This window comes from Heliconius melpomene, chromosome 12 (genome assembly GCF_056956725.1).
Source record: "Heliconius melpomene rosina isolate 202511_hmr_F chromosome 12, ASM5695672v1, whole genome shotgun sequence".
NCBI classification, from domain to species: Eukaryota; Metazoa; Arthropoda; class Insecta; order Lepidoptera; family Nymphalidae; genus Heliconius; species Heliconius melpomene.
The window spans coordinates 15363260-15376137 of NC_140400.1; the positions used below are offsets into that span (position 1 = coordinate 15363260).

General features: G+C 35.8%; 1 protein-coding gene across 2 annotated transcripts in view; it reads left to right on the forward strand.

Annotated features, from left to right (window-relative positions):
- Window positions 1-12878, forward strand: part of Frl (formin-like protein) — a 67008-nt gene that overhangs the window by 46952 nt on the left and 7178 nt on the right. For both annotated transcript variants that reach the window (XR_014878529.1, XM_085193889.1), the window contains exons 2-15: window positions 2496-2666; window positions 6244-6323; window positions 6752-6891; window positions 7208-7428; window positions 7517-7765; window positions 8021-8164; window positions 8252-8368; window positions 8583-8711; window positions 9016-9127; window positions 9756-10087; window positions 10492-10696; window positions 11131-11703; window positions 12020-12183; window positions 12651-12752. Coding sequence is in view for 1 of the 2 variants with exons in the window: in XM_085193889.1 (XP_085050015.1) it covers window positions 2496-2666; window positions 6244-6323; window positions 6752-6891; window positions 7208-7428; window positions 7517-7765; window positions 8021-8164; window positions 8252-8368; window positions 8583-8711; window positions 9016-9127; window positions 9756-10087; window positions 10492-10696; window positions 11131-11703; window positions 12020-12183; window positions 12651-12752 (2739 nt within the window). In the remaining variant the exon portion in view is untranslated. The remainder of the gene's footprint in view (window positions 1-2495; window positions 2667-6243; window positions 6324-6751; window positions 6892-7207; window positions 7429-7516; window positions 7766-8020; window positions 8165-8251; window positions 8369-8582; window positions 8712-9015; window positions 9128-9755; window positions 10088-10491; window positions 10697-11130; window positions 11704-12019; window positions 12184-12650; window positions 12753-12878) is intronic.

Below are 12878 nucleotides of genomic sequence, written 5' to 3' on the forward strand. Positions count from 1 at the left end.
GCCCTACTTTTTGTCGTTTTAAGTTTCATTATGTGTAGCGCAGATTGCGAACCCAATACTACGAAAATATTTTTCGTCCCCAAAGTCGGAACTGAACTTACAATCGTCGCGTGTACAATCAAACACCTTACAACTATGTCACGACGGATATCAGCAATAATTTGTAATAGTCAAGAGCTATCCAATCTCATTAGGCTTATCGGATGCAAAATCGCTGTACAGACGAACAGGTACCACTTGAATAATGTTTGACTAGGGCTGCCTAGTTTCACTTTATCCGGTCTCATGTAGTGCTATTACTATAATAAATGTGCTGTTAGTATGTACATAATGTTGCAAGACTAATTTTTACAATTATTTATGTTGACAGTAAATTGATATTTACACGTGGTGGGACTTAACGCCGCAATTCGTCTTGAAAAATGTAAATATTAACTTCTCCCAAACTATAACTCAAAGATACGACCATCATATTAAAATAATATTATAAAACATTTACCTACTTAATTCTTAAGAAAAGTTGCTAACGAAGCCTCATTTATTTCTCAGGAGAATATTACGTTATCTTAAAATCTCCACTTCGTATCTCCATGCAAATGCTGATGGAGTAGGGTTACAATCGACCACTAGAAAATAAAATGTAAAAGTCGACTGCGTGTTTACAAGTGTTATATTTTGATACGTATCTGTTACTACCTGTCGCCGGCTATTAGTTTGATCGTTTTTATACGTTAGGTAGATCTTTTATACGTTTTGTAGGTAAAAGTATGATAATTATTTGGTAATATTTTTATATTGTTCTTATATATTTTATATTAACAAAAATATTTTTTTTATCTTCAGACTGTATTTCCCCATAGAGTCCTCCGTCCCTCATTTTCTGCTGAATTTTGGAGTCATTGCGTAGTAAGTGGTGAAACTCAACGCCGCGCTTCACCTACAAGAGCAAATGAGAATAAATTAAACATAATCATTCCCTTGATTGGGATCGAACCCACGACGTTTACCATTGCAACGCGAATCGCCTTGGCATCTACTTTGTTTTATTCGTTTCCTCTTACGTTTATATCTCAGAAGATATAAACATATACAAAATTAAGAATTCACTTAAGATTCTCAAGTAATTCGTAGTGGTTTACGTTTTCAAGACTCATCGCTTGCAGTTTATTTATAGTTTTATTAAGTAAGCGCTCAAGGGCAGGCTGGATAATAAAAAATGTTCGAAAGCCAAGAATAGATTAAATTAAATTGATCTCAGTTGGTTGTAACTGCTAAGTGTCATTTATTACTTAAAATGGAACAAAAAATATTATTTTATTTGTAATTGAGTTTCTCTGCAATAATTTAAGATATGTCACTCCTTTATTTTTGGATAAGTAGGTATAGCTTGCGTTTTAAGTGTAGGAAAGTGTAGGAATTATTACGATATAGCCATTAAGTTGGCAAATGAGTAATTTAAAATTAACATAGTTTTATAATGAGTTAAATGGGGTTGTGTGTTGAGTGGCGAAACTTAACGCCTCCCTTAGATTTGTCGGAGGAATCGAACCCCTTATCAACGTCTCAACAACGGCCAGACCATATAAACACCGTGCTACGACTTTCTAAACAAATACTTTCCACGCGGAATTCGAACCCGTAATCATTCCATAATATAAATATTAAAAACTTTCAACATCATATATGAATCGTTTAAGCGGAAAATATATGTTAATAGACACATTATCTATCACTGTATCTCCCCCGGCCGCACGTGAAGACACGATCAATAAATAAATAAATAAACATCGATAACCCTAGCCCATTAGGTATTTGTACCGTTATGGAGCTAACTGGTTCAATGCCGGGCCGCGGTGTATAAATATGCTTAACTTATGTTTGGTCTACGCGAATTAAATATATTTGAGTTTTTATCGTTTTAGATTTTACTTTCGTTGGTGTACTTGTGGTACGTATATATAAGGGAAATTTCTGTAGGAATATGATAGAAGTTATGGAAATAATGGTTTTTTGAATAGGTTTTTGTGTCAGTGTATAACGAGACAAGTTATATATTTATTTGTAGTTTGTTTGTATGCACGCTATTACGATGAAACACTTTATTGGAAAAGTCTTGATGTCTTTAGGATAGCTTTAAAAGTAAAAACAACTCAGAAATATCCTAGTACCTACTGATGAAGTATTAGTAAAAAAGTAAAAATTACAATATAACGTATTTTTCTTATATTACAGAAAAAATATTTAGATTTTTACAATGTGATACATAATAGCTAGTCCTATTGAAAAGAATAGATTTTTGAATAGAACAAAAGCTTACAAATACATTCTAAATGTTTCGTGCAATAAATTCAACTTCAAAATTGTCTAAGGATGTAATGAACAAGCAATCATAAGACCATCAGGGGTCATCCAAACATACCTACATATACAGTGGGAGCTAGAACAGAGGAAATAAGTTGTTTTGTCATATATTGAACCAATTCTCTTTGTTGCAGGCATCAATGGACCTTCCTCCGGATAAAGCGAAGTTACTTCGGAATTACGATCTGGAGAAGAAATGGGAGATCATATGCGATCAGGACATGGTACAGGCGAAAGACTCGCCGGCACACTACCTCAACAAACTGCGCACCTACCTCGATCCGAAAGCTTCTAGGAGTCATAGGGTATGTGCTTTATCTCATTTAAAAACCTAATACCTCATTTCGGCAGCCATGTAGTGTTTCCAATCCATCAAAAGAAGTTACTTAGGGCACCATTAAAACCAACTGGATTAAAAAATCTTTGTGCCATCTATTTGTTTAACCAGGCATATGGAATAGATTTTTTAATACTACGCTGTGTCTGTTTCACGCGATATACACACGATACGCTTAGATATTATAATAAATTAATGATATAAATAAATTTTGTTTGTATAGTAAGTTATTTTTTACGTATCGCCCCTTTGATGACGAAGAGTCAGGCAAATTAGCACATATAACTACCTATCCATTACTGGAACTATACCTGCATGGTCCAATGAAAATAACTAATAAAAGAACATGCAACACGCAATGGCATCACCAAGCTCTCCTGTTTCTTCTGGTCATCCTTGATAGACAGACTGTTCAAGAAAGCACTTTCCGCCAAACAAACTTAGCTTTATGGCTTTTTAATATAAGTACAGAATATGGATTTGACCAAAGATTTAGCTTGACTCTCCTCACCACCATATCGACGACGCAGTACATACATTTATCCTAATTCAAGAGTTCCATACGGTGCACCGCCCTACAGAATACCGTTATTGCAAAGCGCAGTACAGCTGACTGCGTTGCAACGATAGGTACCTACCTTCGTACTGTACTGTAACTAATCGCGTTACCGCAATTCGCATATCTAAGCAACTGTTCTGTATGATATGTTTGTAATATTAGATTTTCATGTTATTAGTATATTGTTTCTGTGTAAATTGTTGATTGTTGGTTTGATTTCATTGAGCTGATTGGGGTTAGTAAGGTTTTTTAGCTTTAAATTCTATTTCGCATTTAGCAGGGTAGGGTATGCATTAGGTTCCCTATAATTCTATAGACTAATTTTTGAGTCATTTCGTGTAGAGTGGTGGAATTCAACGCCAATTTGTTCTGTTACCAGTGGGGGTAAATGAAAAGAATTCGTTCCCCTGAGTGGAGTGACAACCGTAGCGAGGCGAGGGGGACAAGCGTGTCATGTAAGCGCGACTGGTTGTGTGTTCAATTCCCACTCAATGTAATGAAATATTTTCATTTCTTCGCTCTGGTGTTGAGAATGACTTAGCAGCATTGAGTTTTGCCACTCACTACGCAATGCTAGAGGCATTGCATAGTCGAGAAATCGGCGAAAAGTGGGGAGCGGAGTGTCTTGATACTGGGTTCCCTTTGCCTACTTTGCTACATGGAGGATATGCCATCTAACAATATTGAACTAAGACCATAGCCCCATAGAAGGAAACGTCAAATACTTATAAGTTATAACATCTTTATGATGAGTCACGTGTATGTTATTAGTAGACGACGTTATTGGAGATACTCCGTGAGAGTGTTACGTCATGCCTATTGTTACTGACTGTCACTTTCTGTCCGTGTTATATAGTTATATTATACTGCTAAGTAGGGTTAATGATTTCCTACTGACGCAGTGGTTGTCTGTGATTGATTGCGATGGGTGCGGGTTTTAAATTGTATATACTTACTTGCAATATAGTTGATCTATATACAACGTACGGTGTTGGAATCTAGCACCCAACGCGCAATGTCACTAACATGAACTAAAGTAGAGAACAGAGTGACTTGAAATTATTGGTGCATTTACTCAGAAAATGATAGAAATCGATAGAGATATATAGTAATGCTCTAGTATTTAATTTTCTAACTGTTCAAAAACCGTGTTGGTCTTCGGAGTTGTTCAAACACCGGACATGAACTTTGTAAGGGCTCTTCCATGACTTCAAATTCTCGTAACACTCCTTAAACATCGATGAGGGCTCTTCTTGCCCTCATTGAACGCGTTGTATAGAATCTTGAACTTCATCTTTCTTGAAGCCAACCACAAGCCTCCGAAATTCGGCGGAAAATTTAGAACCGAAGTGTCTCAACACTAGGTTCCCAGGTTTCTTTTGCTGATATAAAAATTACGATAATCTATATTCATAAGGTTATTTTCCTGAACAAAGAGTACAAACATACGAGTACTTTAATGATTGCCATCTGATTTCTGAATGTTAGATTGAGTGAGGTCACACGTTGTTAGGTCGAGTCACATTCGCGGCACAATTATAACCTCTGACTCACATTTAGATGTGTATCGTACATTATGTTCGCGTACTATGTTAAATTTGCTTATTTTTTGGGTTGATAAGTACAGGTTCGAATTAATTTTGTAAGGGTTTTTGTGGTGCAGGGGCACAACGTCTCTCTTTTAACGCAAAAGTTGTAGATACAATTTCTACTCGGGAAAGAAAAACATTTCCCGTCTTTGGTAAGAAGGAATAGCGCTACATTGGACGATGTTTGGGGAACGGAGTGTCTTGACACTAGTTTCTTAACGTAGTTATTGTCGGTAAATCTAGTTTTAAATAAAGGTAAAAATTGTCGAAATTGTCATTAAGACATTAATCTTAGATTGAAAACTTTATTGCTAATAGTGTGGTTGTTCATTATTATATACCTTATGGAATTGAAATAAAAAAGCAAAAGGTATATAATAATAAGTAAAATTAAATATACAATCTATAACTTTAATATATTATAATAGTTCAACCCATCACCTATTAATTCTACCATCTTGAGCTCGCGGTGGGCGTACTGCGCTCGTAACTATAGGAAAGGAATGTTTACTTATAAGGACGTGACCCAATCTAGACTTGTTATGACCATAGTGCCTAAAGTACCCTAGACATATTATATGGTTGAATCTAGGATTATATTAGAGATAAGTTTTTTTTTTTTAGCTTTACGATTTATCCCGCAAATAATAGTGTAAAGCCATGTTCGCCATCTTCCCCCCAATTTTCGAAAGATAGCTTGTTAATAGTCACTCTCATGGCCGTGCTATGTCTAGTATGGCATGGTAATGACAACAATTCATTCATGTAAAATCGAACCCTATACCGCTGCGTAAGGAGTATCTTAACATTAGGTTCCTATGTTCCCTCTGCCTACCGTGCTACTTTCGAGATACAGTGTGAATCTAAAAATATAAATGTGGTACATCACCAATGTAAATTTTAATCTTATGTGCATGATGATGTTAGCGCTAATCAATATGACCCACTGACACCTACAGGAGCAACGCGGCTGCACCTTCAAATTTTATGTCACTTACATGCAATATCATAGAAACATAGACTCAGAAGTTTTATACAAGTATAGCTCCTATTTGTCAATTATAGTTCTAGAGAATAAGTCCCGTTTGCTTATCAAGAAGTGACTAATAAATAATTAAATACTTTGAATATTAACGATAAAGTTCGATTCCCACTCGGGGAATTAATTATTTTTAAATTATTTTCATTTTCACGCTCTGGTAGACAAAAAATGGTGGGTGAGTTCCGCCATTCAAGTCAAAAAAAATCAAATAAGAATGTACCCATCATATATAAAATGATAAATGTATGCGAACTTTGATATCACCAGAGCCGTCACGACAAATCATACGAGGCAAGCTTTTCAAGCTTTCTCTTCTCTGATTACAAATCTTAATTTTATTTTATTTTGCTTGCAGAAAAGAAAAATGGTCGGCGACTCGACATCGACACAAGTTCTTAGGGATTTAGAAATATCGTTACGGACCAATCATATAGAGTGAGTATAAAATAAAATAATTATCGTCTATATTATTCTGCAAAAGTAAATTTTCTCAAAAGATCGTAAACTAAAGTAGGTGGTCTAATGTATGTTAGGTGTATACTATGAACACGACAAATGATGAAGTAATTTCTGTATAAAACATTACCAATTTAGAAATTGTCGGTGTAGTTTATATAAACTTTTATAGTATTTCATATATCCCATAAATATATGGGACGTAAGTCCCTTGAATTTATGAATTTTCATTCGCTTATTTCATGAAACAATATGACGTAATTACATTTTTTCCAAAAAAAACGCTAGCGGATGTGTCTATTTATTCAGTTTTGGTCGTTGTTACACCAAATGAGCGACATATATGCTTATACTTATACTTGACTACCGTATAAGTATATATTATTAAAATTATGCTACTTGGATAGATGGGTGCGGGAATTCCTAAATGACGAGAACCAAGGACTCGACGTGCTCATCGACTACCTGAGCTTCAGGCTAAGCATGATGCGCCACGAACAGAGGATAGCGCTGGCCAGGAGTCAGTCCTCTGACGCTATTAACCAGGGTAAGTGGCACATTATTTCGTTCTCCGCAGAATGAATGAATGCCTAAAGTGCTGAGTGAGCGGTTTCCAGTATTTTGGGTCTTCTTGTTAAATGATACTAGAATTCATAATATTTGATTTATGGGACCTACGATTCATTTATACATATATTAATTAATTATTTTTTTCCGTACGACTACAACTTTTATCGTAGCATTTTGCCGCCCCGTTCACTCTGGCTGCCCTATTACTGATGAAGAGTGAAGCTAAATTTATAAATATCATATTCGAAATTGCATGAATAACCCTTTATTGACCTAAAGTAACCCCCTTTCAGCCAACACAACAACATCAGATTGTACCGCAACGGAACCCAACGGCACTCTTAACTCCACCTGGCGTCGTAGAGCCAGGTCTGCAGACTCCGACGGAGAGACAGCCGGCAGTCCGGCAGTGGCCAGGCGGAGGACGAGACACGCGGCGAGGTTAAACATGGGGGCCTCGACTGATGATATACATGTTTGTATCATGTGTATGAGGGCTATTATGAATAATAAGGTGAGTTTATTAAAAAATAGAGTAATTTGAGGTAAATTTCACCATATTTTTATTTTTTTTAATAATAATACTTTATCGTTACTTTCAGTACGGTTTCAACATGGTAATTCAGCACAGGGAGGCTATCAATAGCATTGCTCTATCCCTAGTCCATCATTCCTTAAGGACTAAGGCACTGGTTCTAGAACTTTTGGCCGCCATTTGCCTGGTGAAAGGTGGACATCAAATTATTCTGTCAGCTTTTGACAATTTCAAAGAAGTTGTGGGAGAGCCGAGGAGGTTTCACACGTTGATGGAGTATTTCATGAATTATGATACGTTTCATATTGAATTTATGGTGAGTTGGAGATTTTTTGTTTTTTTAAATGTGCTGTATTATGTTAACACTTACACTATTCTTTCGAAAACAAATAATATCTCTAAACAAAAAAGGAACCAAAAACACAGTAACAATTTACTAAACACCCTGCTTTCCTCTGAATGTGCCCACAAAAATGGAAAAAAAATCACCTGTGATTATAACTTATTGTATTTCAACTAATTGAATACAAATGTTTTTTATTTATTTATTTGTTTTGTTTTTCTTTTACAGGTGGCCTGTATGCAATTCGTGAATATAATAGTACATTCTGTAGAGGACATGAATTTCAGAGTGCATCTGCAATACGAATTTACTGCACTTAAGTTAGACGATTACTTGGAGAGGCTGAGACTTTGTGAAAGTGAGGATTTACAGGTATGTTTCCTTTTTCATATAATCTGTGTCACACTATATAACAAAATCACTTTTATAACAAAATACTCATTTTTTATTGGTATACAGGTTCAAATATCAGCGTACCTCGACAATGTATTCGACGTAGCAGCCCTAATGGAAGATAGTGAGACAAAAACGGCTGCTCTGGAGAAAGTCAACGATTTGGAGGATGAATTGGCGCATGTATGTATTTATTTATATTTTTATATGCGTTTTTGAAATCTTATCTGTTAGAGAACTTATGGTCACAATGTAAATATGTTCTAGTAACTTTGGTTTCCATAAATAGAGATAAGATTAAAAATAAAAAACATTACCTTACATTAACATTTTTCATTAATAACAAAAATAGACCTTACAACTCACACATTTGTTAATGATTAAAATTCATTTGCAGGCTCATGAACGTCTAACAGCTTTAGAGCGAGAAGCGATAGCTAAACAAGCGACACTCGAAGCGGAATTAGCACAAGTGAGACACGAACGCGACCAGCTCGCAGAAGCCAGGAGACAAGTTGTAGAGGAGGTTAGTGTTGGTTCAAATTCAGTTCTTCTCGTAGAGCAACTTAAATAAGCGACTCAAGAATTTACTTTCTCACATGAAAGAGGTTGTACTGTAAAAAAGAGATAATGTTTTAAATTTAAATTATTCGTATGACTTGAAAAGCAATTGAAAATTCTATAACTTCTGAAACTTTATAAACTGATTGTTTATTTTTTTAGCTTGACGTTGGATTCCGGCAGAGGGAACCTTGTGTTCTCTCGTGATTATAAAGTAACTTCATATAAATTATTTTACCAAATTATGTTATTGTAATTTATAATTTAAGGTGTCCACACTAAGGCGAGCGCAACAAGACTCACGGAACAGACAGTCCATGTTGGAGTCTAAAGTGCAGGAATTAGAATCTCTTACCAAATCCCTTCCAAGGGGTGCTTCAAGTGAGTATAATAATATTTTTAATTTAATGGTAATTTTTGTGTTTTTTTTTTTTGTATAAATACATAAGTAAAAATGAAAGAGTATATGAAAGAAGTATAATAACATTGATGCTAATTAAACTAGACTTAGGAAAATAGAAGGAAATTTCATATAATTAAATTCCCCATTTTAAATAATTTAAATATACATTGATTAGCTTTACTGTTAAGCTATAATAATAAAAATATGCAAAATTTCCTTCAGATGGAAAGGGGAGATTTTATCGCCTTTGGTATACAATTTACTTAGTGTTATTTTACTATCTATTACAATTATATTTTTTATAAATATGTATATATTTTATTGTTCTTAGAATGCTTGATTTTATCGAAAAAACATAGACCTTCTAACTTTATCAATGTGACCTGACCTAAATGTAATATTTGCTAGTGGAAACCGTAAAAATAACTTTATTTTAGTTTGCTTAAATACTTTATGTATTTTATTTTGAGAATATTTTTAGTAACGACATAGATGTTTTAACGATGATGTGTTATTAATTGCTAAGAATCCAAAGTCACACTGTTCATTGGATACCGATGAAATTCAAAATTGGTTATATTTTTAAATATAATCTTATCCTTCCAGTGGGTGCTATATCAACACACACGCTATGCAACGGCACCCTAAACGGTCACATCTCCCCTCCCCTAACCAACGGGGACTCTCACCTCCCACCTCCACCGGCGCCTACCCCACCCCCGTCCTCCCCTCTGCCGCCTCCCCCGGCTCCCCTCCCACCTCCACCTCCTCCTCCAGTTCTCCCTCCACCCCCACCAGCTCCCCCTGCCCCTCCAGCTCCACCAGCCCCCGGGTTGATGGCCCCCCCACACCACACTGACGCAATGACGATAAAGCGGAAGGTTGACACGAAGTATAAACTTCCAACGTTGAATTGGATAGCGCTGAAACCGAATCAGGTGTGTTTCATATTTTTTTTATATTATATTCTTTATAGCAAGCAGGCTACGTAGGGAAACCTAGTGCTTTTTTATAATTTAATATATTTTAACTAAGATTATTATCTCTAGGTTTGCATTTTTCTATATAACTAAATTAATATTATTTTAGTAGGTGCAGAGTTGTAGAGTCTGACTGTAATCTTGAAGGTTGTTGATTCGATCCTCGCTTGAGTGGAGGAAATATTTTCATTTCCTCCTATAAGAAGGTAAATGCGGTGTCGAGTTCCGCTACTGAAAGACACTTATTTTAAAATGTTGAACATTAGACTCTCTGGCTTGTCATGTGTGGGATATATTGATATGATATCGTGACGTCACTTTAAATTATGTCAAACTAAAAAAACAAATACGTAATTGTGCAGGTGCGAGGCACAATATTCAACGAGCTGGACGAGGAGCGTCCGCGGCGCCGCATCAACTTCACGGAGTTCGAGGAGAAGTTCCGCATCGGGGGCGCCGGCGCCGCGCCCGCGCTCGCCGACGACGCGCTCGCCTCCTTCCCCAGCAAGCGCTTCCGCCGCCCCGACACCGTGTCGTTGCTGGAGCACGCGCGACTGAGGAACATCGGTGAGTTGGGGGTCGATTGACAGTTAGTTAGTTTAGTTCCTGCTATCGTAATATCGTAATATGTCGGATTCCGTAGTTATTGTAAATTCGTTTTTGTTGTATTATTTAGCAAAAGTAGATAATACACTTAGTGAAGGCTATAAAATAAATAAAATTAATGATGGAGAGTGCGAATTAAAAAATCTTTGTATAGTTTGTTTTTAGAGACATTTCTAATGTCACATGTAACAAACTACAAGGTTCTTGCTTATCAAAATGCTATTAATATTAAAGTTTATTTTGGCTAAATTCAAAAAATAATTAGAAACTATTTTTTAACCGTAATTGTGGATCACAACTACTTTGAAAGATTATTTATATTTTTCAATTCGGTTAGAAAAGCGCTTAGATTGTCACTGTAAAAATATAGACATCCAAAATTGTTCTATTTACAGCTATTTCCCGAAGAAAACTTGACACACCAGTAGAAAAAGTGATATCAGCCATCCACACTCTAGACCTCAAACAGTTACCGTTAGAAAGCGTAGAAATTCTACAAAGAATGGTACCGACTGAGGCAGAACAGAAAGCCTACAAAGAATACGTATCAGAAAAGAAGAATATCAACCAATTGACAGAAGAAGATAAGTTCTTGATGCAACTGGCCAAAGTCGAAAGAATCTCAGCGAAGTTATCCATAATGTCCTACATGGGCAATTTCTATGACAACATACACTTAATAACACCACAAATACACGCAATTATATCGGGATCGTCATCGGTCAAGTCATCCCAAAAGTTGAGAAATGTCCTAGAAATTATTTTGGCTTTTGGTAACTATTTAAATAGTAGTAAACGTGGTCCGGCATATGGGTTTAAGTTGCAATCTTTGGATACCTTAATGGATACGAAGTCGACGGATAAACGCGTTTCTCTTTTACACTATATTGTGGGGACCATTAGGCAAAATTTCCCTGAATTGATGAATTTTGATTCAGAACTCATGTATATTGATAAAGCTGCGCAAGGTTAGTTGATTTGTTGTTTGTTAAAATTGTTTTTTATTATTTTATTTTTAAAATATACATTTTCTAAAAGTAGATCCATCGATTTATGTTGCTTTATAGTTATATTAAAAATACTAAGAAATAATAATAATATTTTAAGCGCATATAGAGTGAATAAATTGTAACAGTGCTTGGGCGGCTTCTAAGTGACGCGGGTTCGTTACGTTAATTTTTCTATACGATTTCTAATATACATATTACTACATTTGAACGTAACTTTCTCCTGAATTTATCTTTAATGGGAATTAGTAATATATTCTCTATATAATATTTCCAGTGTCACTAGAAAACATAATAACTGACGTGTGCGAGCTCGAGCGCGGCATGGAGGCGGCGCGACGTGAAGCTGAAGCGCGAGGGGCTGCACACGTCTTGAGAGATTTTGTTGCTAATGCCGTAGATAAATTGAGGAGGCTACGCGCTGAGGCTAAATTGGCACAGGTAAGGGAGGGAGGGGTAGTGGGGGAAAAAGGGGTAGTGATTGTAGAAAAGTGTTAGTAGAGGAGTCAGAGAGTAAGATTTAATAGAAGATAGAGTAAGAGGAAGATGTGTGTGAAGATGTGCCCTTTTTGTTTGGTACTTGTTATTTTGATGATGTTGAGCAGGGAGGCGGAAAAGGAGTAATGGGTAAGCTTAGGCGATTGCATGCTGAATTTAAATTAGCACAGATAAGAGAGGGGATTCTGAGCGCAAAATTAGAAAGAGTGAATAGAGGAAAGTAACATGAGACGATTCCACTCGGAGGCTAAATTAGGGCAATTAAAGCGACATAAGGGCAAGGAATGAAGCGGTAGAGGATAAACATATAATATAATACAGAGAATGTGCGTAATACATGTACAATATATTTGCATTTTTTATATAATATTAATTAACATACTTTATTTAAAAAGTTATATGTCTATTAGGACTCATTCGCCTCTTGTGTGGAATACTTCGGTGAGGCGCCTCGCAGTTGCGACGCTAACGCTTTCTTCTCGCTGCTCGTCAGGTTTACGAGGGCTTTTAAGGTAAATATTAATATTTTTTTATTTCTATATGATAACTTACTAAAGTCATGCACATACGTTGCATTTGTTTTTTTGGGTTTGTATATAGTAGTTTTCTTATTTATTATTTTTTAAATTTATTTTTTA